This window comes from Plectropomus leopardus, chromosome 18, assembly GCF_008729295.1.
Source record: "Plectropomus leopardus isolate mb chromosome 18, YSFRI_Pleo_2.0, whole genome shotgun sequence".
Classification (NCBI taxonomy): Eukaryota; Metazoa; Chordata; class Actinopteri; order Perciformes; family Serranidae; genus Plectropomus; species Plectropomus leopardus.
The window spans coordinates 12,798,876-12,826,616 of NC_056480.1; the positions used below are offsets into that span (position 1 = coordinate 12,798,876).

Below are 27,741 nucleotides of genomic sequence, written 5' to 3' on the forward strand. Positions count from 1 at the left end.
TCATCAGAATAGTTACTCCTATTTACTGAAATAATGAAAACAAATTAATGCCCATTTTTCTGAGCACCCCCTCGAAATCTTTCAAGACTCCTAGTTAAGAAACATTGGTTTGGACCGGTGATACTCAACTTACGGCTGTAGACCAAATCTGGCCTGCGATAGGGTGCTAGGTGGCCTGCCAACCATTTTCTAATTCTCAATAAAAAGAGATTGACACTGAGAAATGTTTTTGTATTTTTAGTATACATAAGATGTCATAGTGCATACAAAAATATCAAAATAGAGCTTGTTTAGTAAAAAAAAAAAAAAGCAAGTGCAGGATCCCGTGCACCCAAACCCTTAATATCCCCAAATCCTAGAAATTTTAAAAAATCCTAGAAACATCCCTAAAATCCTTTTAACGTCCTGAAATTCCAGAAACATCCTAAAATCCTACAAATGTCCCAAAATCATAGAAACATCCTAAAATCCTTCAAACATTCTAAAATCCTAAAAAAAAAATCCCTAAAATCCTAGAGATGTCCTAAAATCTTACAAATGTCCTTAAATCTTAGTAACATCCTTAAATCCTAGAAATGTTAAAATTCTACAATTGACCTAAAGTACTAGGAACATGTATGGGGCTTCTGCAACTGGCCCCTGACATACTGTCATTATGTAAAAGTGGCCCCCAAGCAAAGCAAGATGAGAATCCCTAGTTTAGACTATTTCTGAACTTCCACGATCATATCTAAACAAGGAACAATACTGTTTTAGTGACCAGTCTTTCAAGGTAATCTTGCAGCGTGTCTTCAGTCTTGGGCCTGCTCCTGTATGTACACACTGTAATGTTGATTATCGAGTGGAAACCAGGCACAGAAATTCAATGTTAATCTGTATTAGTGCTTTATGAACCAATACCCTTAAAGAGTCCTACTATGACATAACCTTGTCCTAATGGGACCTCATTCATACACTCTGCTGCATCAGAGATCAACACTGGCCTTTTAGGCTTCACAGGCTGCAGCACCATGTGTTCGATAACCTCGGCCACAGAACGTGATGCAAGTCCCCCCTTGGGAGCCCTGAATTTCATTACCAGGCCTGAGGGATGGGAGGCTCAGGGGTGTTTGCAGGGCTCTATCAGCGCAGACCCACAACCCTCTCTGCTGGCTGTGTCTGCTGAGTGGGAGCTCTCTCATTAAGGAGGGCAGATGTTCATTTCTTGATGTGACACATCAGTGAAGCCAGTGACGGAGGTCATGAGGAGGGGGAACAGCTCTGCCGAGTGTTCAGGTTTAATACATGAAAATCTGTAATCTGATGAGCGGTTTAAAACCTCAGAGCCATGTCATCAGCTATCTTGTATGAGTCATCAACCTGCTCGTACCAAATTCTAATCTGTTTCTCCTAAACCCTCCCTTATATGAAATAAGGAGCGAAAGAATAAAATGCACAAATTATTTTGCTGTATTCACAGGCTACTCAGAAGTGAGACCACACCAGTAACAGATAAAACAACTCAGAGCTGAGACTTGAATTTGATCATTAAAACACATTTCTGAAATTGTGCAGGCTAAATTATAAACCAATCAAGTTTTCTGGATCTCACTCACAGCAAATGAAGTTAATGCAGTAAGAGAGGGAAAAAAAGCAAGAGACAAGAGGAGGGCTGTTTCTTACGAGCTATAATTTAAGAATTTGAGAGTCTCAAATTGTCTCATAAAGTCTCATATTGATGTTAAACTGAGCTCAGTTATGTCAAGGAGACATTGGCTGAATAAAGAAGAGATCTTATTTTGAATTTTTTTTTGCATTAAGGAGATTTCTATCCGTGGATATTTTTGGTTTTATGCCCCCACCCCTGAGGATAAAATAAAGCCTGTACACTTACTCTATGCCACACAAGTTTGATGATGACAACGTTTTAATCCTACTTGGACCTTCATATGGTCAAATTGTTTGAAAAGATGAGACCACACTTATATTTCTATACAATACACACACAAGGTTGATGAGCTCCATGGTTGCTGTGTGGTGAACCATCCGATACACTCAAAGTTATAAACAACTGACAATCAACAATTCAGTAAATTATGTGAAAAACATGTATCATCACACAGCATCAGAGTGGAAATGAGCTTCACTGGGAATAGAAATACACAAAAGTCCAACCCAAAGTCAAGTTCAGCTGCAAGCTGCTGTGCGTGGGATGTGAGGTTTGATGGCGACTGGACAGCAGCTCAGTTGAAGGGGAAGGGTGTGTTTGTCTGGACAGATGCAGATCCATGGTGACATTGATAAGGCATTGAGCAGGTTCAAGTGCGACTGCCATTGTTACTGCTTTACAGCTGGGAAGGAAAGCGGCTAGGCAAGGGTTCAAGGTTCTTTGCATATGAAGACATTAACACCAAAAAAGACCAAAAGAAAATAGGAAAGACTGAGAGTGTCACCAAGGTCACGGTGGGGAGGGGACAAGGGTGAGATAGAGAGCTCTGGTGGCATGGGAAAGTCACCTCGGAGATGGATCTGAAAGGACGGGACAAGACAGGAGGGGTGGAGGGGATGCATAAGAAGGGGCAGATGGTGCCCTTGGGTGCATGGTGGCTGACGGGAGTTTTTACAGAGGTTAGTGTGGGTGAGGTGCAAATAAGCATAGTCACAACACTATTGTCACAACTGGCCCTGGCTTCAATGGCGGGTCTCCTAACTTGACCCCAGCAGCCCTCGCCAGTGTTCTCCTCCAGGGCTCGGGTATTGTTGTTGCCCTCTCTGGCTGGATAGCTCACTGGCATCCAGTCTCCATTGTGACTCGCCTTCAGTAAATGCGTTATAGGCCGCAAAACCAAATGCACCATCAATCAAATGAGGTGGTTTCGGGTGTCGACGGAGATTTCTCAGGCAATTCGGTTAGGGTAATCTGAGGCTTGGTGTCCGACAGAGAAGCCTCCTCTTTGTGCTATTGTCTCTGGAGTCATGGCGTGTTTGTGGGTTTATGATGGAAAATAGATGGAAATTTTTGTGATCTACCAAAATATTCCCATGTCTTTGGGCACAACATTAGAAGTGGAGTTCAAGGTTGCTCTTTCACATATATCGTATTCCTTGACTTCAGGTTTTAAAGTCCCATCTGCAGTATGTTTCTAAGCGACTGTTCCTGAACATCACGTCAGTTATTTCTGATTCTAACAGTTTAACATTGTAGCTCTTTAATCAGCTGTTCAGCCAAAATAGACAGTTTTTGGCAACATTTGGCAATTTTTTTATATTTTAACTAACAGTCTGTAAATTAAATTGTATTGGCTGTAAACTCTGCAGACTTCGTCAGTGGTTCAATCATAACACCTTTTGGCAGGAAAACATTTATACATTTATAATATTTCTCTGGACTGAACAACATTTTTTAATTTCAAATAAGCAGATTTGTACTCACACAGCTTTTCTCTCTCTGATAATTTGTTTCTTTTCTTTCTGTCTGCAGGTGGCTGTCTGTCATCAGAGCTGTCTTTCTTGATAGAGCCAAGTGATGTGATTGCAGTGAGGGACCGTCCACTTATGCTGGATTGTCGAGTGCAGGGCGAGGAACCGATCATGGTCACTTGGCGCAAAAACGGGGTGCCTCTACCCACCAGCCCGCGGGTTCGGGTGCTGGCGAATGGCACGCTGTTCATCCAGAGCTTCCAGAAACGCAGAGAGGGGAGTGACGCGGATATGGGCGAATACGACTGCGCCGCCCAAAATCGCTATGGCATGCTGGTCAGCCGCAAGGCCAAAGTCCTGTTGGCATGTAAGTTTTTGACAATGCACACAGCACATCATTTTTACAATCTGCATACTTTCGACAGTATTACTCCCCGATGGGAAGAATCGATGTCAGTTGTTATTTTACTCCTTGATGAGCAGAACAAGTTTCTCACAGTGCAAATGAGTTGAGTAGGAAACTGAAAAGGCAAAGAAGAAGTGCACCATACATGATTGAAGATATGGAAATACTAAATACTGTCCCAAAATGAACACCCAAACACTGGCCATTCATGTTTTTGCATTTTTGCACTGACTACTGTACTTGTCCTACAAACTTGGCTCAGAGGAGAAGTCTTAATTGGTCGCAATGTTGAAACCTCACACCTAAGTGCCACTAAATCCTATACACCCTTGATTATATAACACATGCTTTTGTGACTAGTAAAATGAAGTGCAGTAGGCAGACTAGCTAGTATGGCTGGACTGCAAGTTTTCAAGAGCACCAAGCCTCACAATACTCTTTTGTTTAACATAACCTGTTCTTGACCCCATGCCCCTGGTGTGTGATATATGATGAGAACTTGTGGAGAAACGGCAGCTGCAATTAGCCTGTTTGAATACCCTTTTCTGGTTAATATGCATACCCACATATTGTAGTGCCTCTGTGAGCAATTTTTCATAGAGGGTGCGGAGGTCAAGATAGTATACAGTAGCTCCCTTAATAAAACTATTTTGAAAGTTTCAAGTCTCACTCAGTGGGACTCTGACATACTGTAGATATCAAACCAAAAAAAAACAGCCAAATTGAATATTCGTATATTCAATAGATGGCTAAAACTATAAGTTCTAAGTTGTAATAAAACATTATGTAACTTCAGACTTTTAGTGTGCATGATGGCCATTTGATAAAGGTTCTCATGTCTGCCTAAATGTGGGAAATTACATAAAACTGACCTTCATTGCTGTAATTTAACCATTTGAAACCGAAAAAAAATTGGCTTGATTTCTTTCAAAATCATGGGAAGAAGGCAATGAGAAATCAAAGAAGAAATTACCCAAAATTTAGCAAGAAATTAGTAAAAAGTACAAAAAAATTACCTGAAAATTAGCGATAAAATAAAAAAAGTAATAATTTAGAAGAAAGTTAAAAAGAAAAACATGGAAATGACCTGGAAAAAGTGCTTAAAATATGTAATTATGATCATTATAAACATTTTTTTTCCCTTGCTTCTTACTTTTTTCCATAGACAGCTGCTCATTGCTTTTTTCATGTTTTTGAAAGAAATTGCACCAATTTTCTCAGGGTTCAGAGGTTTAAATACTTGTGAAGGGCATCTGAAAGCAGCACAAGGAACGCCAAATCAGGTTTCAAGGGGTAAATGTGACAAATACACACCCTTCACTTGAAAATACACCACCCTTACATTTCATTACAATTGTGCGTTCTGTTTTGTTGATGTGTATGTGAGGTGCTTGTGATGTAGATTATATATCTTGAGAAACTGAAGTCAAATCTCATCAGAACATAGGTGACAAACAGTGAAGTCCTCAGGCATTTTAATATCCATATCCCTGCATTATCCCCAGGCTGTAAACCTGCGCAGGGAGCAGAGGATGTCCCACAGATAATCACCACATGTTGTCTTTTCTCTGTCAGAACATCCCATAGTCTTTGTTATAAACGATGCTTCACATGGTGAACACTTCTGCATCATACTTGGCAACCCAAACCCCCCTCTGACTCTTTGATCCTTTGTTGTCACAGGGAACCAGCGCCCAGATACAAACCCCTCGCCAAAACATGCCAGCTTCATTATGGAAAATCTATAAATTACACTGCTCAGCACACGTAGGCGTGTACAGTATTGTACACACACACACACACACACACACACCTGCACTACATGTACAAGCTTCTCCCCTCCCCCACTCCTCAATCAGTCCGATAAAACCAGGGGGATATGGTTAATCCAGGAGAATTACGACTAACTCAAGGTGGTTTTACCCCAATGCAATGAGTTGCCATGGCGATGCGCTCTCATTTGCAGACCCCTCCTGTGTGGTATACACCCTTATTGATTATGGCCACCAGGTCATTAGGAATCATGTGTCTATGTTTTGTGTGTGTGTGTGTGTGTGTGTGTGTGTGTGTGTGTGTGTGTGAGTGAGTGTGTGTGTACAGTCTAAAAAAGAATCTGCCATGATTTACAGTAGCAAAGGCTACATATAATTTTGAAATAGATTATAAGATAAGATAAATAATTCTAATCCAAAACCCAAAACTCTGCACCATGCAAGTCTACCATGTACTGAGCCCCCTTGTTGGTCACGTGACAGAGAGAAGAATGTTGATGTGAAAATCAGTGCAAACAAACTGCTAAATGCACACCTGCAGAAACCTTGTATTATCTGAGAATAAAAATACCTTTGGGAAACAGGTTTGCAAGCTACGCCATCCGAATGTGCAGAGTTGTTGGAGTGCCCCTTCAGTGTTTCAAAATAAAATCCTGTATTTTACTCATTAAAGCTGATCTTTGTGTTTTTTGCTCTCCAGCTCTTCCGAAGTTCCACACCCATCCACTGTCCATGTCGGTGGATGAGGGAGGTGTAGCCCGCTTCCAGTGTCAGATCAATGGAGTACCTGAGGCCAACATCACCTGGGAGAGAGACAGAGTATCACTAAACACCATAGACAACAGGTAAAACCATACACACACACACACACACACACACACACACACACACTACAGTGAGGGAACTGCTTCCTCAGCTAGTACTCTATAAACTCTATAAACTCTATAAACTATAAATGTATCAAAGACTTCAATTTGTGACACCTATACATTGTTATTTTTATAGAATTTTGATGTTGAAACTTTATGTCTTAAAACACTGTGGGTAATGTGTGGTTATGTTTAAGCACCACTTGCTTATGGTTAGGAAAGGATCATATTTTGGCTAAAAAAATACACCGTTTTGGGAGCACAATCCCAGATGAGAACATAACAGTGTCATGGTAAAGGACAAGCATTATCCCTGGTGAAAAAAAACAGCTACAGGTCGCTAAGAAACACCCACATTCAGTGGCTAAAAAGCAGCTGGAAAAAACAATCTGTCGCTAAAACGCTATTTATTTGTTCATCTGCAGCTTGGCAGGCGTATTGCCTGGATGTCAGGCCATCCACCTCCAAAGTCGGCTGATATACTATGCCACTTTAGACATGTTGATATGATGTATGAAATGTGCAAATGTCACATATATGAGGTTTCCGTAGACATACAATGCAAACAATTTCCTCTGGCAAGTGGGCTAAAAAAATTGACCATAAAAACTTTATTAATGCACTGTTGCTGTTTAATTCAGGTCACTGTGGTCCAGCTGTACACTCAGAATGATCCAGACACCTAAAATTTGCCAAAGTATGACAGGGCACACTGTTTATGTTAAGCTCACGAAGCTTTTGTTGCTTACAAGTTGTAACTACTTTTTTCTACATTATAGCTGACATTAATCTGAACTGATATTTAAACAGCCACCTTTCTAAGCTATGTGTTATGAGCATTTCATAAGGTAAAAAGAGAGATAGGATTTTAAAAAATTATTTATTTTTGTAAAAGAGCAACTTATCCAAAGGTCAAGTCTGACTTCCAAAGCTAATGGTCATATATATCCATGACTGAGGACAAGGGTCTCTTTAAAGCCTCAACATAAGTATTAAAATGGAAAAAAGTGAGTGGTATCTCAGAAATTATGTAAGAATTTAATTTTTTGGTGCCTCACACTCGTACCTCTCCTTCCTTTCCAGATACACTCTCCTGCCGATGGGTATTCTCCAGGTGACCGGCGTGAGGCAGTCAGATGCCGGGGTTTTCCGTTGTGTCGCCACCAACATCGCCAATACTCGTTACAGCCACGAGGCCATGCTCAACATCACTGGTAGGTGGACATACTGGTAGCGTGTAATATACAAGCAGTCAAAAAAAGACCTCTGTGGAGCTCTGTTTTTAGCTGTAATATTTATTTATGTATGTATTAAATTGTAAAGATACATATAATGTGTCCATGTACCTGTAGAGGTAATTCCCACAGTCCATCAAACAACAGTCCTCAAGTGAAGCAAAAAATGGGTTTTTATCCCAGCTTTTTCAACTGAAAGCTTAATCATCTCATCCATATAAACTTTTGGTTTTCCTTCATCCCACTAGGTGGAGCTCCCAGAATCTACAAGGAGCCAGTGATCCTGTCAGGACCCCAAAATCTGACCATCACTGTCCACCAGACAGCCATCTTGGAGTGCATTGCCACAGGAAACCCAAGGCCCATTGTTTCCTGGAGCAGGCTAGGTACCACTGGAACATTTCTAATAATATGTATATGATTGACTGGTTAAAAACATGCAACATGTTTAAAGAGTTATTTCACAAAAACCATCTCTGTTTGTCTCTGTGTCTGTGTGTCCACCAGACGGACGCTCCATCGGGGTGGAGGGGATCCAGGTGTTGGGCACAGGGAACCTGATGATCTCAGATGTTTCCCTCCAGCACTCCGGTGTGTATGTGTGCGCTGCCAATCGGCCCGGCACCAGAATGAGACGTACTGCGCTCGGACGACTCGTGGTACAAGGTGAGGCCATACAGACACGCACTGCTGAAGTGTTGTTGAGCGAAGCACTTAACTCTCAACTGGCCCAGTAGATCTTCTCACTGGCCATCAGTACCGGCCAAGGAGTTTTCATCTGCTTAATCCTGGTTTGTACTTCTGCTTGTATCTACGTGCTGTAGCCTGGCGTGCATCCACCCAGAAATGTAACTACACCTTGCAGAGATGCAGACCTGCTGCTTATGCTAGCTATGGCCCTGATATGGAGATAGATATAAACCTTGCTAAGCCATGCTCAATTATTCCTGTCAAAACTGAAAACATACACTTCCAACAAGTCTGAGGATGTGTTATTTACAGGTTGGCTAGTTGCAAAGAAAGCTAATTATTAATAGTTAGTAAAATTCATCTTTTGTTCAAATTTCCAACAGTCTTTCTTAAACCCGTCAACACCACTATGACAACAGGACATGAGAAATGCTGCGCCTACACACAAGTTATGAGACACAAATTTTGGGAAGCATACCTCCCAAATGTTGGACTGTTTGTTAACATAAAAACACATCAGGACAGGGCATGGTGCAGTCGGGCAGGGCTAAGTGAAGAAACACTAAAAACTAATCAGTTTGAATGATAATCATGTTTTACACACTGTTCTGTAAACTGACCATCTGATATACGTAGATACATCCTCTCCAGCAAACATTCAGCCATTGTTGCAGCCTTTGTATAATTAGCAGACCTCTATGAGAGATCCCGCTTGTGTGTGCACTTGACCATATTAACTGGCGATGACGGTGAGCGGAGAGGAAGGAAAGGGTCAATAGCAAAGCTCCACCCTTTCTTCTCACCTTTGCCCCTGGTTGTTTAGTGGGGGTTGAGGCATGGGCCTGCTGTACGGTGACACTATTGGTGCACCCACCCCCCACAACACACATATGTGCACCCTTTCCAGTTCCCGTCTAACAATTAAGCACTGACACCAATGTTCAGCTGTGTGTGTGTGTGTGTGTGTGTGTGTGTATGTGTATGGGGGGGGGTGGCTGATGAAAGCGGGTGAAGGGTTGTCTATGACGTGGACATCAATCACCCTGTAGATGTCCATACACTCAGCCCACATGTATTTCTCACTGTCATTAGCTGGGTTTTAATTAGCTGTCCTGAGGCCAACTCAATTAGCAGCTCACCTCCCAGAGTGTTAGAGGGCGAACAGGGAGACGAGACAGAGACAAGACAAGTGTTAAAGTGTTCACTTTCTAATTAGCAAGCTATCTCTGGTTTCTCTGTACATGTGCAGTATGTTCCTGTAAGTCATAGGAGTGAAACTGGATTTGCATAAAGGATTAAACACTATGAAAAAAAAACTGTCTTCACTCAGCAGCCCCATCAGCAGAACCAAAGTTGGTATTGTACATTTTTGAAAACCATGCATACATTACATTTGTTCGCTATAATGTAGATGTTGTTTGGAACTTTACTTACTATGCTGCGATTAAGTTGTGGTTAGGTTTAGGCACAAAAAAGACTAGGTTTGAAAAAAATCATGTTTTGGCCAAAATATCCATTTTGGTGATATGCCAGTTGGAAATGCAGCAACTCTTGTTGTATGATGGTCTCAAATGGTGGGCTGCAGTAGTCTGCAGCTTGGCAGCCATCAGCATGCCCTCCATCTCCCTATAACAAAGTCAGCCATATAACCTCCCTTTAGGAACATAGATTTGATATATATGAACATGTTCTCATCCCAAGTGGTCACATGTTGCTGCTTTGCAGTAGACTTCAGCATCTACATATTATGCTGTAGGTATCCTTCTGCGTTTGGTATTTATGTTCTGGGATGGCACTACTGTGATGTCAACACAAGCACATGGTGGGATTATGCGGTTGACATGACAACGAATGCCAGGATGTTAACAAACACACATGCTGGAACGGATGGTTAGGATTAGGGGATGGAGGCACAAGGTTAGGTGTAGAAAATTAGCATCACACAGAAAACATCATCAAGGAAAGCAAACACCGGACTCCTGTATAAAAGTGCAGGGTTTGTTGAATCCATCGCTTGCCCTATAGGCAACTTTGTGCTCCTTATTTTACGTTATTATTTGCCAACTTTAGAATGAAAATTGGCAGGTATGAAATATACAAATGTTACATTGTTTACAGAAATGTAAAATGCCAAAATTTTCTTCTGGGACTTTTACTTTTACTTCGCTACATTTCACTTTTTTTTTATGTCTGACCGATGTTAAATTTTGGTTGGACTGAAAATCAGATTGATGATATTTTAAATGTCTAACAACTTTAGAATTTCAAGTTGTGTGGATGTTAAAAATTGTGATGTTTTGCAGACGTTAGGTTGCAGTCTTCATACCTAAAGACTAAATGTTGTTATTCATCAAGATTGCTTTGACATGAGATTTTCATTGCTTTCTTAATAACCAGCTTTATTTAATGTCGTGCAATCAGTTCTGAAACAAAAAATGTATCCAGATACACAACATTTCTCTGGTTACTCTCAGCATCATCCAGAACATCTTTCCCAGTTCATTATCTATGGAGCAGCTTCAGACTTCACACCATATGACATCATAAAATTGAGTTTTAGGACTCTAGTTTTTGGATTTGAGAGTGTCCTTTATGTTTACTGATATTTTTGGACTGTCTTAGATCATAGGAATAATATGTATGAATTTTGAAAATCAGTGTAGCTAATCTTTAAATCTGTGATTGAGAAATGTATTAACTCTACATGTATACATTCAAATAATGGATAGCATTTGAAATATAAACCAACAGAAAGCACTAAAGCACATTTCATTAGATTTCTTGTTTCTCAATCACATCAATCTTTATTCATATAATTTAGCTTCATCCATCTCTCTGTTCATGTTGTGTCCATCTCTTTTACCAGATCAATCGATACTTTCCCCTGTCACTCTCTCACAGTGATTGGCAGTGCCTCTGGTGTAGAGGAGGGGAGAAGGGAGTGATCTCTAATATATTCATTAATTTATTGATCAATTTGGTCTTTTTGGGGGGTTGAGATGGAATAAAGAGCTTTGGGCTTTGGCCATCTGGTAACATGACCACTGAGCCACAGCATCAAAAGTAAATATATTTTTTTTTGTTTTTCATCAAACAGTTAGATTACAACCAAGCTGTAGCTGTATCTTTTATTGACACTGGGTCATTTTATCTCAGATGATGTGACATTATGTCTCATATTAGAGCATACATGGGATAAAACAGCAATATACTCTATATAGCTATTTGTACCTTGGGAAGAGTGTTTAACATTTATGGGATCAAATTTGTGTCAATACAATTTAAATTATATGAAAGGACGCCTTTGAATGGACAAGAAAAAGATTGCAGGTTTAGAAAAAAAATAAATGCAGAAATAAAAATTGTGCATAAATTCTGAGAAAAAAATACTGGGATAATCTGAGTCCAAATTCACAGCAAAAAAAAAACAAAACAAACTTGCTAAACGAGCATGTATTAATTGATTAAAAATAAAATCTAATAATAAAAACTTTTTTTTAAACATATTTAAACATGGTCATGCCATGGCTGCTTTTTGCAAGTAAGAGTCCCCAAATTAGACAAAAAGAAAATGTGAAGCCGGTAAGTTAATTTTGTCCATTACAGTTGTTAAAGAGTTTGTGCAGGGATGATTTGATGACTCAGTGAGTGTTTTTATTATTCAGCTGAAGTCAAGTTCACTGGGAATCAGTGCGTCTGGCTGCTGTTTGTGTTTGTAGTGTGAAGGTTTTAGCTGAGGTCTGAACTTTCACACAGTCTGTGTGCCAGTCCGTCTGTGTGTCCACGGTCATGGTCAGGCTGCAGGGACAAAGGAGACAAAGAGACAAAAAGTGGAAGACATCGAGACGGTCAATGTGAGGTGCAAGGTGCAAGAGGGAGGTCCAAGGGGCAGGGAAAGGAGAGGGTGATTGATGACCTGCAACCTCTGACCCGTGACCCCTGACCCCTGACCTCGACAGGAGGTTTTAGGGTGTGTTTCTGTGAAAACGGTTGGATTTAGAGAGGAGGTGGAGTCAGGACGGACAGATATGGAAGGGGAAAGGAGGTGTGGTCTCAGAGTTAATTAGGGAGAGCTGAAAGATAAATGGCATCCCAGTGGAGGGGTGAGGGCAACCAGGGTGTCACCACGTAGAGGGAGACACAAAGGATGGCCGGCCATTATAGAGAATGGTGCTTTAAATACGCCCATCCCCTTCCTCCTTCCGCTCCATTTTTGTCCTGTTTTTCAGATGAGTTGAGCTGCAGATCTTTTATCATGCAGATCCCACTGAGGCTCTCAGTGCAATTCTCACATTCATTATCAACATCAGCACCAAAATCTGTCGAAATCTTCAAATGCATTGAAAAAATAAAATATAGAAATATGTATTTGGCAATGTAACTAAGTACATAAATGCTATAATTATGTACAATTTTAAGTGTGTACCCCACCTCTGTGAGGAAAAGGTTGTAGGGGGTTTACTGTTTATAGCTGCAGACATTACCTGAGTGTTAAGGGAAATAAAACAGAAGCTAACTGTCAGAAAAGCATAATATGTTAGGTACAACAAAAACATAAGAAAACTACTGGTACTTTACTCAATCATTTCTATTTTTTGTGACTTACAACTTCTAGTCAACTTAATGTAAAGAAAATAATCTTTTTTTTCATCAGACAGCTGTACAGTTACTGGTTTGCAGTAAGATTTTACAGACAAAACACATTATGAGCTCCAAAATATGATGCGTTCTTATCGATTAAACCACCCAGCAGTGTACAATAAGCTCCAAAAATGCAGCTTTGACAATAATGCATCAGTAATATTAATCAAAATACATTTAATTCATTATAATATAACAACCCAATCACAAGAAAAATGTTGGCATTGTAAAAACTGTGAGTTTTTAATGATTTCACCAATGCTGTCAACTGTCTTTAAACTCTTACTAGACTCTTTATTATATAATTATGTACTACAAATCCCTGATTCTTTCAGAAAACTAAATAAAGTTAGTACTTACTGTGTGTACTGTCACAGTATACTTTTCCTAACTTCATAACAGAATATGTAGTTGTTTCCAAGTAACATCATAAGAGATTATAAAGAAATATGAGCACTTTCAAAGGAAGCATAACCCATTAAAATACTCCTTGGGGCTTATTGCAATAATATTCAGAACCTCTGGAAGATCATTTCCCTCAGAGCACTTTCATTTGTTCAAATTTAAACACATCTATTGCTCATATAATGTTCACTTTTGTGAGGAACAGAGTTCAGCTCACACACATATTATGTTAATCTGGTAATGCTCAGTGTTTGTCCAAGCAGTGGACAGATGAATGGACCCCTCTGCAAACAAAAGGGACCAAACATAATAAGAAGCGCGTACGAGGTGGGGCGAAACTCAAGGTCAACAGAATCACAGATCAATACAGAGTATGGATCGACTGATGAACGGTCAGCTGAGGATGCCTGACACTTTCTAACATGATGGTGGGGCGGCTGAACAGATGAAGGGGTGGACAGCTACTGTCCCCGGAGATAATGACTACACACACACACACACACACAAACACACACACACACACACACACAAGAGAGAGAGAGAGAGAGCAAAAACCTGAAAATGAGAAAAACTGTGCCTTGAACTTGATCTTTTGTTTGCAATGATAACATTATATTAACCACCGAAAATATTATCCTTTCATTTTTGATTTGCTGGCAGGTGTTAATTGAAAAATAGACTGTGGTTACATGGACATGAATAACCTGTATATCAGGCTGATCCTGGTTATGATCATATTTGAGATATGGTGTTTACATGCTCAAACACATAAATGGAATATCCCAAAAACCAGATCATAAAGGGGTTACTAATTCCCATGTAAATGCAATGCAATGCTATTTTCTAATAACAATGTTAAAACTGTGACATTATCTGGGACACGAGCAACATTTTTCCAAATTAGTTTTCAGGAAAAAAACTAGAATGGAATAGCTGTGATGAATATTGGATAAGCACATGCAGAAATGTAAAGCACTAGTAAAATAGGAGTGTGCAAAGTTTTTCACTGAGAGCGTCAATTTTCAAATATGAAGATGACCAGTGTGATTAGACAAGTCTTTAATCCTGGTTATAATTGTGTCTTTATTCCATCCCCCAAAAAACCTCAGTGCTGTTCAGGAAAGTCTCTTTCATGTATCTCCATCTTTGAATGAGCTCCCATGTTTAGCAACACACTCTGAGCTATGTAGCCTGATTTCCAGAGACACACAGTGATTTGAACCAACTTAATTTAACTTGTCTTTAAATATTTTCTAATGCTTAGTTTCAAAACGAAGCTTTACAGTTGACTCTCACCACATTGAATATTCACACCAAAATGCACATATGGCTCAGTCGCCTTCTGCAACAAACTTGACCTCCATTGTCCAGCTGGGCTGAAAAGGCCATTTGCTCTTCATGCAGATCAGTGTGATGTGCTCCCCTCTTCACCCAGTGGTTCGTGGTTACAGCACCTGCACTATTGTGTGGCAGCTTTAAGGCATGAATTGTGCACTTTTTTTAAACAAATTTCAAAATGAATTCATCATGCTGGCTAACTCTGTTTTGTCACCGCCCTAATGTAGCAACTTGTGATTATGAGACACACTAATGTTATATTTAACCCTTTAATAATGAAGAAATGAAGAAAAATCTGAAAATGAGCAAAAAGCAAAAAAATAAAGAAAAGAAGCTAAGTAAAATAAATAAATAAAACAAACAAAGCAAACAAACACTAGGAAATGACCTCAAAAAATATAAATAATTCTGTAACATAATATTAAATATATAATTGATAATTAGAATCACTGTCATTCAAGTCATTTTTTAGCTTTTAAAAACTTAAATCTAAAAATTTCTTGCAATTTCCTTGCAAGTGATGTAGTTATGAGTTTCAAAGGGTTAAATGTAAATATGGAAAACCAAAACCACATCCTTTACCCCACCATGTGTGCATTTCTCTCTTGTTAGGGTTTAACACTCACACACAGGCTGCTGTTATCACCTCCTTCACTTGTTTCCTTCATGGGTTAGTTTTCTGGCTCTAATAAAAGTGGTCTGACCATCAGACGAAAGAGAAATCTGCGGCTGCAGTGATGAATGCATCCTTATTGAAATGGCCATCTTGTTGACACATCCCCCTCAGTGGGGGGTGTCGGGCCACAGAGGGTGTTCAGGTCAATAGATCAATGAGATGCTGAGCGTGGGCTGAAGTGTGTGTGAGTGCTGCCTATATCCCAGCAGATATATGCATGTCTATTGTGGCTATATTGAACTGGGTGTCAGGAGGAGCAGTCAAGCCTGCATCTGGTCGGCCAAGTACTGACTGGGGTCAGCAGGCTCTGTGTGTGTGTGTGTGTGTGTGTGTGTGTGTGTGTGTCCGTGTGTGTGTGTCTGTGAGAGACCTTACTATTGTATGGAGTTTGGAGAGACACCCTTCACACATTAAACAAAGCACATTCACAGGAATATAAAGTAATGCAACAATCTGTGTATTTCTGAATATTTTTAGAAAGTTTTCAAAGTAAAAAGTTTCAATGTGTGTAAGTTTTACTGTCATTCAAGTGTTTTTTTAGAGGATGTACTTTGACCCATATCATAATTATTCAATTCTGCTTTGAATTTGGCCTATTCCACATTGTGTTTTAAAGACATGCAATAAATAAATCACCACCTTAGAATTATATGGTTCTATCTGCGTTCGGAGCAGTTTTTAGATATTGAGCTGCAAAGTTTTTAGGTTGAAAACATAAAGGTTTATATCCTTTTTTACTATTTAGAATGAAAAAGTCCATAATGCATATAAGCTTAAAAAAACACCTCACATAATGCTAATAAATTGTCACAGAATAAGAATATATGAATAACTTGACGAGGATGTGATTGATTTTTATTCTTGACTAGATAGAGATAAGGTTGGGCCAGATTAAATTGGAAAGTAGTCAGTTTATACAGATTGCATGGCATTTTTTTTGGAATAAGTGACAAATATAATTGGATTACAAAAAAAGCATTGGTAATAAAACAATTATTGGCCACAAACAAATTAGTTCCACAAATGGCAAAATTGCCAGAATGTATGTCTGGTGCACTTTTAAGAGAGCATTGGTTATGTAATAACTTCACATTGTAACTTCACATGTACAGCTGGATGCATTGTCAAGTTAGTGAAAAAAAGTGTATATTGGTATGAGTGAAAAAGCAAAAAGTATTACAGAAGAATTGTCTCCACCAGGCCTCTTTGATACTATAAATTGTAGTATATGTAAATCAGTGTACCTATGACATCAGTGTTTCAGTGTCTGTTGGCTGTCAACAAAGGCTGTTGGTGGGTAAAGGAAAAAAGGGTTTATTGAGGAACCCCTTGTCTCATCTCCCTCTCTGCTCCTCCTCAGCTCCTCCTGAGTTCCTGCAGTGGCCGCAGTCTGTGTCCAAACCCGCAGGGGGCAGTGCTGTGTTCACCTGTGTGGCCCAGGGCGTCCCTGAGCCTCACCTCATCTGGCTGAAGAACGGCAAGGTCCTGAGTCCTGGACACAACGTCAAGCTGACCAACAACAACAGGTAGGTGGTGGTAGCGATGTGTTGTGATGTAAGTGTATTAATTTTTCCTTTAATTTACTAGAAACTGAGGATATGAATGACTTCAGTCTCCATGTAAAGCCTTGTAGGAACAGTATGGACAGCCACACAGCACAATTGATCTTTAAAATATATCATTAACCATTAAAACAAACTTTTTAACGAAACCAAGTTAAGACAATCCACTATGGTCCTGACAGGCCAGCTATGCTTACCGAAAAGTAACTTTACCTTCAAAGACTACCTGTGGTATCTGACCTTTCACGGAGCACAGCCCTTAGGCCGTTCAAGCATACAAAGAACATCTGTGGCAAACATATTGATCGTAACCATAAGTATCATGACAACCCAAAGTCAGAGCCAGCTGCAACATTTTACAGTGCTGATGTAATTTTAAATTTGTCATAGAAGTATAACTGAAAGTGGGCAAAATTTAGATGTCAGTTCTGCCTCATTTCCACTGCATGGTTTGAATCAACCACGTGTGCACCTTTGTAAGAATTCAGAGCAACAATCCTGAATTATTGTGGTTTGACTGAAATGAGAGGTTGGAGTGAGTATCAAAAGCCCAATCTGTGCAATTCACCACAAATATACAGCAGGCCCTATTTTTAGTCCTGCAGTATCTGTTGTACCACACGGTGGCAGTGCTGCTCACAGAGTGAGGAGTAACTGAGTCTGATGATCAGTGAGCGGCCTATGACCGAACAAACAAATCCCATCCTTCCATTGGAATATTTAATCTCTATATTTCTATCTTTATATAAATTACCTTAAATTACCTCAATATACTGTATAGCTGTGATGTATTCCACTTTCAAATATATCCAACGTTCATTGTAACCACATTTTCAGATATGATAAGATTATTTACAAGAAAATAGCCTTATGTTGTGGATGGAAGGTCCTTAGCTTCTCACTAACTTGCTATCTCAACTATCCCATTCAGCTGCATTATTTTAGGATTAATATGACATTAAATATTAGGATTTTACAGCTTCTCCTGCTCTCTTTGCACTGTGTTTGTCCTGTGTGTGTGTGTGTGTGTGTGTGTGTGTGTGTACTAGATACTAGATTGGACAGCGGGGCTTTCATTAACTCAGCTTTAAAATAAGGCCAAAATGCTTTATTCGGTTCTTGTAATATTAATTCATAGTGTGTTTTAAAGTATATTCCCAAACAAATTTTAACTTTTTTAATTTCCCTGTTGGTATGGGAAGAAGTTATTGAATTAACTTAAAGTCAATCAAGTTTCTGCAAAGTAGACCTGAGGCCATTTACCCAATTTGCCCAATTTTAAACAGCAGCAGCAGCTGAAATCATATGAGTTAGAGAGCAGTAGTCACTACAGCAGGAACTGAGGAACTATTACCAGTACAAATTATGTCATTGCATTTTTATTTTTATTTGTTTACTTATTTACTGATGTGTTTGTTTAGTTTTACTTTTTATTTATTTTCATTTTATTTTATTCATTTTTTTCCTGTTTTTTTCCCTGAGATCTTATATTTCAGTGGGACCTTCCTAGCTAAATAAAGTATAAAAAAAAGTATCTGTAGTATTAATACAGCATTTACAGTATAATGTGATGTGAGTGTTAGTGTTAGTAACAAGTCATCGTAATAGTGTTACTTATAATTGTAGCAGTAGCAAAAGTGGTTGTAGTTGCAGGAGTGATTGGTAAAAGTAACAGTAGTCGTAGAGCAGGGTATGTTGCAATACTAGTATTTGGTGTAGTTACAATGTTGCTATTGATGCTGTATATTTGCTCACTCTGTGCAACAGTGAAATCATTAGGCTGTGTGTTATCTTTGCAGCACTCTGGCTCTGACCCGCATCAGCTCAGACGATGAGGCCATCTACCAGTGCATCGCAGAGAACAGTGCCGGCACCAACCAAGCCAGTGCCCGCCTGGCTGTGGCCCAGGCTAAAGACCTACCCGCCGCCCCTGAGGGCCTCAAAGCCAGCGTGCTCTCCACCAACGCCCTGCAGATCACATGGAGCCAGCCACCTGCCGAAGTCACTGAAAGCATCATCGGATATGTCCTTCACATACGCAAGATAGGAGGTGAGTGTCCCTTAGACCACACACCAGAGAAAGGTACAATCCACTTCAAAATGTTTGTGATGATGTCTAATTGTAAATTCCTGTGTGTGCTTCAGAGCCCGACAGTCTAGAGCTGCAGGAAGCCATCAGTAAAGGGACCTTTCAGCATGATGTGACCAACCTGGAACCAGCCACCACCTACTCCCTCTACCTGAAGGCCTACTCTCCTCTGGGAGCCAGCCAGCAGTCCCACACTGTGGTGGCCACAACACTAGGGGGCGGTAAGAACAGCAAACACTGACGAAACCATGCAGAGTTCATTTCTGCTCCATTTCCTAGACATTAGACAAGCTTGTCTCTAGCTGGAGAGGCCATGTTGAAAGAAATGGAAACTGAATGCATTAAAGATTTAAATATCCTAAGATGCTTGACAGTAGGTGTTTGCAAAAATTGGACAAAATTCTCACCCTCACTCTGTCTCTTCTCTCCATCTAGTACCCACTGCTCCCACCTTCTTCACCAAGGTGGTGAACTCCAGCGCCGTGCAGGTCCTCTGGGAGCTCCCTAGTAAGGCTGGCAAGGCCGAGGGCTTCAGGCTGTCCTACCGCAGGGTCCCCCACGCTGACTTCCAGACGCCAATCCAGCTGCCCTGTTATATCAATGCCCACACCATTGCCAATCTGGGTGAGTGTCACTCTGTGTGTGTGTGTGTGTGTGTGTGTGTGTGTGAGTGTGTAAGACAGGAATATTAAACTTTCTTTTCCGGGGGCCATGTTTGCAAAATGACAGAAGGCCAGGGGCCAGTTAATAAACAAAATGAATAATATTAATCAGTTTGTATTATAAATGCACGATGATACCAGTACACTATCCTAATCAGCCGATATTGGCTTTAAATGAGCTTTTTCCTATTTTGCACAATGTATGAATATTACAAACACTGAAATTTGTAGTTTATGTCTCAGTCTGCTGGTGGGCCATCATGATAAGTGTATGCATAATATGATGTTAACTGCACTACAGAAGAGACTTGGTGCTTTTTATGTGCACACTGGCACCTTATTACATTTAAAGTACACAAAAACCTCTCTGAATCTTATTGTGAATTAAAAAATGGTTGTCAGCCCACCTGGCACCCTATTGTGGACCAAATCTGGCCTGTGGGTGAAAACTCGGCTATCGCTGTGGTAAGATCTTGCACTCAAGTATGAAGCATTAAGTATCTTAGACAAGGTTAACTGTCAGGTTTACTACAAGTGTTGCCTCCTTTGCTGTAGCTGACACAAACATTACCCTCACACTGACCTTAATCATGTGTACAAAATGAAATCTTGTCAGGTAAATTAACTGAAAAACTCTGTTCTCACGCACATTTAACAGTATTTAATAGTTGCTACAAAATGAAATGAACAGAACAAAAAATGAAAGTTTCCACATCACACCATCAAGATGCCATTGTTTTTATGCCTGAGCAGCCACATCGATCTCTCCCCCACGTTTGTTTGCACAGCGACACCTTCGGGCTTAGTGCCTGTAACCATAACAACACATATCTTGCTCACCTACAAAACAATATGATTGTATTGAAATTCAAGACGTCAGCTGAACAGCGCCGTCGCCTTTTATTTGATTCTGTTTCAAAGGCAAAATGTAACACCTCTATGAAACACCAAATGTACAATTTTTACAAAATCTGGCACCACTGACCGTCAAATGTGTTGCATTGTTGATTTTGTGGTGAGTAGTAACCATTACCCCTCTCTTCTTTTGGGACATTATGCAGAGCTTTTTCCAATTTAATTTAATAGATCTTTTTTTGGTCAGATATAGACTGGTCTGTCTCTCTTTGTTGGTCTGTTTATCAGCGTTTCTTTTGTACACTTATTGGTAGGGGCGTACGGTAAAAGTGTCAGAGGTGAACATACCAAGTGGACAGATCAATGCAGGTTATCATAGCAGAACCACAGTTTCTTATAATTTCATAGAAAGCTGTAAAATTTAACCATAAATCCAGACAGCGTTCAAAAGTCTAGTCTAGTTAGTAGAGAGCAGCTCAGGTGGTTATGCAACAATGTAAAATTACATACACTCATACACACATACAACATACACGAATACAACTCAGCAAATATGGAGTGTCCAATAATAAATAAACAGTAAAAGGTTTTGGTTTTGGTGGGAACAGTTCTTATACTCTTTGAAACCTGAGCAAATTTGCCTGATTTATTTCAAGAACATAGGACAAAGGCACTGAGCAACTTTCTACAAATTAACTCTCAAAATATTCATGAAATTACTGAAAGTTACAAGGAATTTTCCTAAACATTAGCACACAAAAAAAAGGCAATTACCTGAAAAGCTAAAATAAATAAATAAATGATTATAATAACGACATCTAATGATTAGTTTTCTGGACATGTTTTCCTATTTTTTGTTATTTCTCTTTAGTAATTTACTCTAATTGTTTTCAAAAGAAATCCAATCAATTTGCTCAGGTGTCAAAGGTTTTAAGTGCTTGTGAAAGGCATCTGAATGCAGCACAAGAAAAATAAAAGAAAATATCGATCCAGGTTTAAAAGGGTTAAAATCAATCTAGAAAACAAAACCTGCTTAGAATTTCAACAACTTCCTGCACACTGTCTACCCACTGTCTTGAAAATGTTGTACGTAATTTGTGCCAACTTACATACATCTTTCTAATAGCTTTTTCCAACCTCACAGAAAACTAAAAGGAAACTACAGGCCTGAAAATGAACATATTACCATACTGACTTATGGCATATCAATGTGTTAAAAGCTGAATGTGAAGAAATATTTCCCTGCTCAGCTGCAGTTTAACAAAAGGCTGAAAAGTTGAATGTTATTGATAAAACAATGAGCCTACAGATGTGCCTGAATAACTCTGTGTCTGTCTATTATCAGTCAACCTTTGCTTCCTGAAGCCTCTCTAACAGCTGCTGTCCACGCTGTCACTAATTCACCGAACACGCATTGATCTTCACAGCAGAAGTGCCGTCAATGATAATTATATTTCATGTGCAGCATGACAATTATCTCATCAGTTTGTCATCTAAATGGATGTAATTTGCTGTTGAAAGTGTGGCCCCATGGTTAAACGTACACATCATGTCTCAATCACAACAGGCAGCATACAGAGGATGCTGTAAGAAATGAATGTAACATAACACTTGTGTAACATGTGCGGCGCCTCTTACTGATTGAGCCTTTTAAATTCACAGCATGAAATATAAACATCGGCAACCTAAAAGACATCTTTAAGATATTGTAAAATGGGTTATCCGTGGTCCAGTAAGCCAAAAGGTCAAACGACTGAGAGAAGATTTAGAGGTAATGCACAAACAAGACAATATGATGTGGCATAAAAGACAGTGACACAGTGAGGTTTTGTCCGATTGTTGCCACTAATACAAATACAATACATGCAGGTTTTGCAGGAATGGGTAACTCTTAAAAAAACATATCATCAGCAGAGACATTCACTTAAAACACAAATCATTCTCCTTTAAAAGCATTTATTAAGCTCCTGACTCACTCTGTACACGGCAATCTGTTTCAGAACCGGGTGCCGTGTATGAAGTCAAACTGGTGGCCTACAATGGAAATGGGGAGAGTGACTGCTCCAAGAGACTGGTGTCGCTTGCAGAGGAAGGCACAAGTGACAAAACCACTGGTGAGTGTGATCACAAGCTGTTTCCTGAAACAGCTTTCAGCACCTCCTCTGACTGATTACACCTGTGAATGCTGTGCAAAACACTGGGAAGAAAAAAAAAAATCATTGTCAGGATTGGAACTACTTGTAGTGGGTAATTATGATAAGTTACAGTCGCTTTAATGTAAAGCATATAGAGTATTATAAAAAAGCAGAAATAAGGGGAATGAAAATAAGAAGTATGCAAACATATAAAATAAAATATGCCCACTAAGCTACATTACAATGTATAAAACTATTATGTGAAGTTTTAGAAATCTAAAAATATGTGTATTATATTACAAGATGCGACATAATATATATATATGACTTGAAATAAGAATATGTAGGCCTACAGTATATGCATCATATGTTAAATACATTCAAGAGTGATGTTGATCAGAATAAATTAGGATACTGAAGAATATTGCACAGCTGAATAATTGCACTGAGTATTGTGGCAATTGAATTTTTGCACCTGTTCTCGTACAGTTAAGGCAGTGTTGCAATAATTATTGTACATTTAAGTCACTATTGCAAAGTTGAAATATAGTAAGTATTTATCCTATAACACCCACACGAAAATATCACTGGAGTATGAAGGTATATAAAGGTATAAGTGTGTGCCATTTATTTTCATCATTTCAGACTAGTAAATACACAGTAGAAGCCCATAAAATGTTAAGAAAAGTAAAGAATAATGTACCTAATTTAGTTAATTTATTATTTAATAAACCTACAACAAAAGCCTAAAAGCCCAATAATGCATCACAATATGAAACTCTGATTTGACAGTCTACATCAGAAGTTTTCAACCTTTACTTTTAAAAAAGACTTTTCTTTTTGGCCAAAAGTGTGTCTGGAGGTGTAAAACATATAAGCCTTATAATGAAGTATCCTTGAGGAAAGCCTGGGGCTGAAAGGCATCTATTTCCTTTTCATTAAATGCATTGATACTTTTTTCATGAGTTCTGACAACTTCATTTGCTATTTTGTGATTTTGGGGTCGGCATCCATTATGCTCAAAAGTCACTTGAGTTGAGCACAGCAGTTCTTTTGTTTGAGCCTTATAGTGAAGGTAGCCTGGTCTATTAATTCTAAATTAGCCTATCAACATTACTAATAGGTCTAAATGAGCACTCATTAATATGTTTTTCCACATGGTGGCTACTCTGCGGTGGGCTTTTCATGGTGCAGAACTGGCTTTGAAAGCGAACTGTTCATGCACTATTAAATTCTCTATATTCCTCTGAGACTTTTGGGAACCATGTGTGGCTCTGTCTATATCTAAGGCAAATTGGAGAGAGAATCAAAGAAAAATCTTAGACCAAGAGACTCTTAAGGACATTGCTGGAAGTATGGTGGTAATATGCAAAAATGGCAGATCACCTGGATTCATCCTTATAAAGACATTCATGCCAAAGTTGATTGCTTTTTTGTTACACTATAGATAACTTCAAAATGATTTCCCGATATATGATAAATATCTCTTTAAAATTCTTTTGGCTGCTAGAAAGGGAGCTCTAACACTGAAGTGGCTGCCAGACAATAAACCACCGGACTGCAACTGTCAATGAAATAAATTGTATAGAGTGTCTGACCTTTAGATTCAGACTATAATATAAGCAATGTGTAAATCTCTGAATGAAAAGGACCATTTATATGTGCCAGATGCTAGTTTGGCTAAAGCTCAGGGTTTTTTGGGGGGATATATTTCATTAGTGCTGGGTTTGTTTCCAGGAGGAGACAGTCTGTGTCAGTGCAGGGATGGAGAGGCCTCGCTTGGCAGCATTGTTATTGGCATCCATATTGGCACCGCCTGTATCATCTTCTGTGTTCTCTTCCTCATGTTTGGATACCGTCGCAGGTAGGTGCCTATACACTGTACATCCTTTTCACTATGTGTTTAGAAACTGTCAGTAGTTATTGTTAGATTATAATCCAATGAATAATGTGCTATATTTACTGTAGTATAGAAACCAGGACTATTGATCATAAAGACTAGCTTTTGAGAATTTTGCACTTTCATGAATTATTCTTTAGCTCTGCTGATGTAAAGTTATTCAGAATTTGCACTCATAGCTGTAACTTATTTGCAGTCTGTTTTGCAGTAAAGGGACTCAGGACAGCTGGTCTGTACCGAGGGACAACACAGGACACAACGGCATCCCTAAAGATGGCACAAACCGGCCTAGAGTGGAGCCAGTACCTCAGGTAGTCCCTTTGAATATGCTGGTCACAGCTTGTTCAATCTTATTCAACCACTTCATTTATTAAGTACAGTTTCATCACACTTTCAAGGATATGTTTTGTTGTAGGGGCTTGAATAAGAGAATTGTTTTTAAAAATTGTTTTACAAAATCTGGCAATCTTAGTAAGAAATTGTTAAAGTTACCTTTTGGTTACTTCAAGATCAAGAACAGCCTGATGGTCTTAAAAAACGATACATAGATAGTAGTTTGCAATGATGTTTGTTTCCAAATAAAGCTACTAGAAACACAGACTTTACAATAAGTAAAAGTAGTCTTTACAGTTAAATATTACAATCGCCTGCACAATTGGAACAAACAGTTCTGGAGTGGAGTATAGTTACTATTTTTTCTCAATGGAGTCAGGTGTTTTTGATATAACAACTTCAAATCACTGTTGTTAAGGGCTTTCTTACAGCAAGATAAAGCAGTGAAAATATTCTAAAGATAGCATATACTTAACTTATATTGATTTTTATTTTAGGTTAGCTATTTTGGGTGGCTTAAAACCAATGGAGGCAGAGTTCACTCAACACTGTTTGATTAGGTGTACGTGATCCAGCGTTTTCCTACCCAGAAGAGTCCCTCAGGTCTGAAAATGCAGATCGTGGTGAACTAAGGGTTACTTCACTGGTACTTTGGTGCATTGCTTGTGCATGTCATAAACAGCTCTGTATTTGAATGGTATCTGATCCTTGTCCTTGTTCTCTCCCTCCTGTCCTGACTCTTCCTGTGAGCAGGTGGTTTGTCCAGCACAGTACCAGGTCGTCATTGAGCAGCACTTGTCAGGTTTGCCTGGCACGGACACCGGCTAAGAGTGGTCAATAATATCAATACCCAGATCCCTTTCCTCCCCTCCAATAGTCTACTCTCTTAGAAAACCCTAGCCTCCCATCAATGAGCACCTTCTGTGCTCTTTGATAGGGGTCAGTCATAGGTTTCTTCTCCCTCCAAAATGCTGCTAAAAACCTAAAAGTAGCCTCAATAAAACTGTGACAGAGAGCGTATAGAACTAGGAAATATCCTGGTACTTTGCCACCCCACCCCTATCCTTTACCTCTACCTCAAACCAAAGCTTATTGCCTTTATTGCCTGTGCATGTGCACATGTGCATGTAGAAAAAGCCTTCAGAGAGCATTGCCACTCCAGATAAGATCCTGTCACAGTCTTTTTGTGTGTACACCACAAAAACTCATGTCAATTTTACCAGTGGGAGTCTGTTCCATAACCAAAATATATTATATTCCTCAGACGTCCTCTGGTAAGCTGACATGTTAAGATGTGTGCTGTGGTGTTAATACCCCAAATTAAGCCATTACTAGTCTGTTGTGACAGAACTCTTGACTTTGCCTTCAGCTCCTCTGCAATAAGAAAGGGAAGAAACATAGTGGCCTTTGTGAACGCCTTATGAAGGGGAAAGTTGGATTAGCAATGATTGTCTATCACCATATGAGCCATTTAGAGGAACAGGCACTCTTTACTCAACTCTTCCTCAACCAAAAGCTGCATACCTCCAAAGAAAGCTACCTCAGTTTGTCAAGGATGTCTGAGCCATACCTGAGGCCAATTTAGCCTAATTATGCAGCTTGTGCTAGCCTACCTCAACCAAAAAAACCCAGTGAAACCCTTTCCCTTCAGCAATTACTTTCTTGACCAGTGCCAGTGTACCGTGCCAGTCGCCAACCAGGACAGTCCAAAGAGTGCTCACCAGGATGACCACCAGGGAGAGCGTAACTGTGGCAGAACCTGGACTCTACTGCTACAAGCCTAAACCTTACTGTACCGGACAACAACAAGAGCTTTAAGAACCTCATGTTCAAGCCAGATCACCTTGTTTCCATCAACATGTCCACTTTTGGTGGAAATCTTCAACTTTTCCAATCTGATGTTGGAAGACATCGGGGGGGTATTTCCTATTGCCTCCTTGATTGTATTTGTTCCATTATGTGGCTATCCATGGCTTTAAAATACCCACAAGTTTCCATCTCCAAAGACATATTAGTGCAGAAGATGTGGCTCATGGAAAATATGGACCTCAAAGAATGCTTCCTGAACCTTTTAAGCCATGCATTCGAACTTTTCTCTGAAGTCCATCAAAGAAAACAACATCAAACTCACAGGATGCTTGTTTGTTCTGCACAAACTTGATACCATACTGATGATAAGCCAAAAAAAAAAAAAAACTCAACCACCTGAGGCCATGCTGCCAAGTTAACTCTCCAGATGCCAAAACGGTCACCCTGGGACCTCAATGACACTGAGTTGGCGGCGACAGAAGTTTTAAGGTGATACGTGCCTGAATGCACGGACGAGGCTCGTTTTTCACCGTGTCAGCCTATCCAAAAAGTTCTTCTATGAAAACCAAGCTGAATGATACCCAAAGATGATAACATTTTGATGGTTTTCCTTATTTTCCTTTGAGAAATTATTTCAAGAGAGACAAAATATACTTACGTTTTTGGATTATTCCTGTTGAAAGGGGTCGCCTGAGTGTGAAGTGCTTTAACTAAACCCAAGCCAAAAAAAAAATGTTCTCATGATTTCATTTCATTTTTTAAATATTATCTTCCATATCCTTTAGTTTGGTCATTCAAGGTGCACCCCTTCAAACTGGAACTCTATTTTGTTGACAACGTTTAACTTCTAATGAGCGACCAAATGAAGATGTCAGATATTTTGAAAGACTTTCTATGTCAATACTATAAGGAATACTTGCTTTCTTTTTTAAAGTAGTTCAATTCTTGCCAAATATTTAGCTATC

The 27,741-nt window shown here is 39.4% G+C and overlaps 1 protein-coding gene across 1 annotated transcript; it reads left to right on the forward strand.

The window, feature by feature from the left end:
• The first annotated feature begins 2,502 nt into the window (after positions 1–2,502).
• On the forward strand, positions 2,503–27,161 carry si:ch211-57n23.4 (immunoglobulin superfamily DCC subclass member 3). The gene is made up of 14 exons (XM_042507034.1): positions 2,503–2,617; positions 3,461–3,766; positions 6,278–6,422; positions 7,530–7,660; positions 7,930–8,067; positions 8,189–8,347; positions 16,792–16,957; positions 18,793–19,043; positions 19,139–19,303; positions 19,518–19,706; positions 22,600–22,713; positions 24,472–24,598; positions 24,831–24,945; positions 25,721–27,161. Exons 1-14 carry the CDS (start codon positions 2,503–2,505, stop codon positions 25,793–25,795), a joined length of 2,196 nt encoding a protein of 731 aa, XP_042362968.1. The 3' UTR covers positions 25,796–27,161.
• The last annotated feature ends 580 nt before the right edge of the window (positions 27,162–27,741 follow it).

Coding starts and splice junctions, on each gene's coding strand:
- si:ch211-57n23.4 (XM_042507034.1), top strand. CDS start 2,503: ATGGATCTGAAAGGACGGGACAAGACAGGAGGGGTGGAGGGGATGCAT. Junction 2,618..3,460: donor TTTTACAGAGGTTAGTGTGG/GTGAGGTGCAAA, acceptor TTCTGTCTGCAG/GTGGCTGTCTGTCATCAGAG. Junction 6,423..7,529: donor CTAAACACCATAGACAACAG/GTAAAACCATAC, acceptor CTTCCTTTCCAG/ATACACTCTCCTGCCGATGG.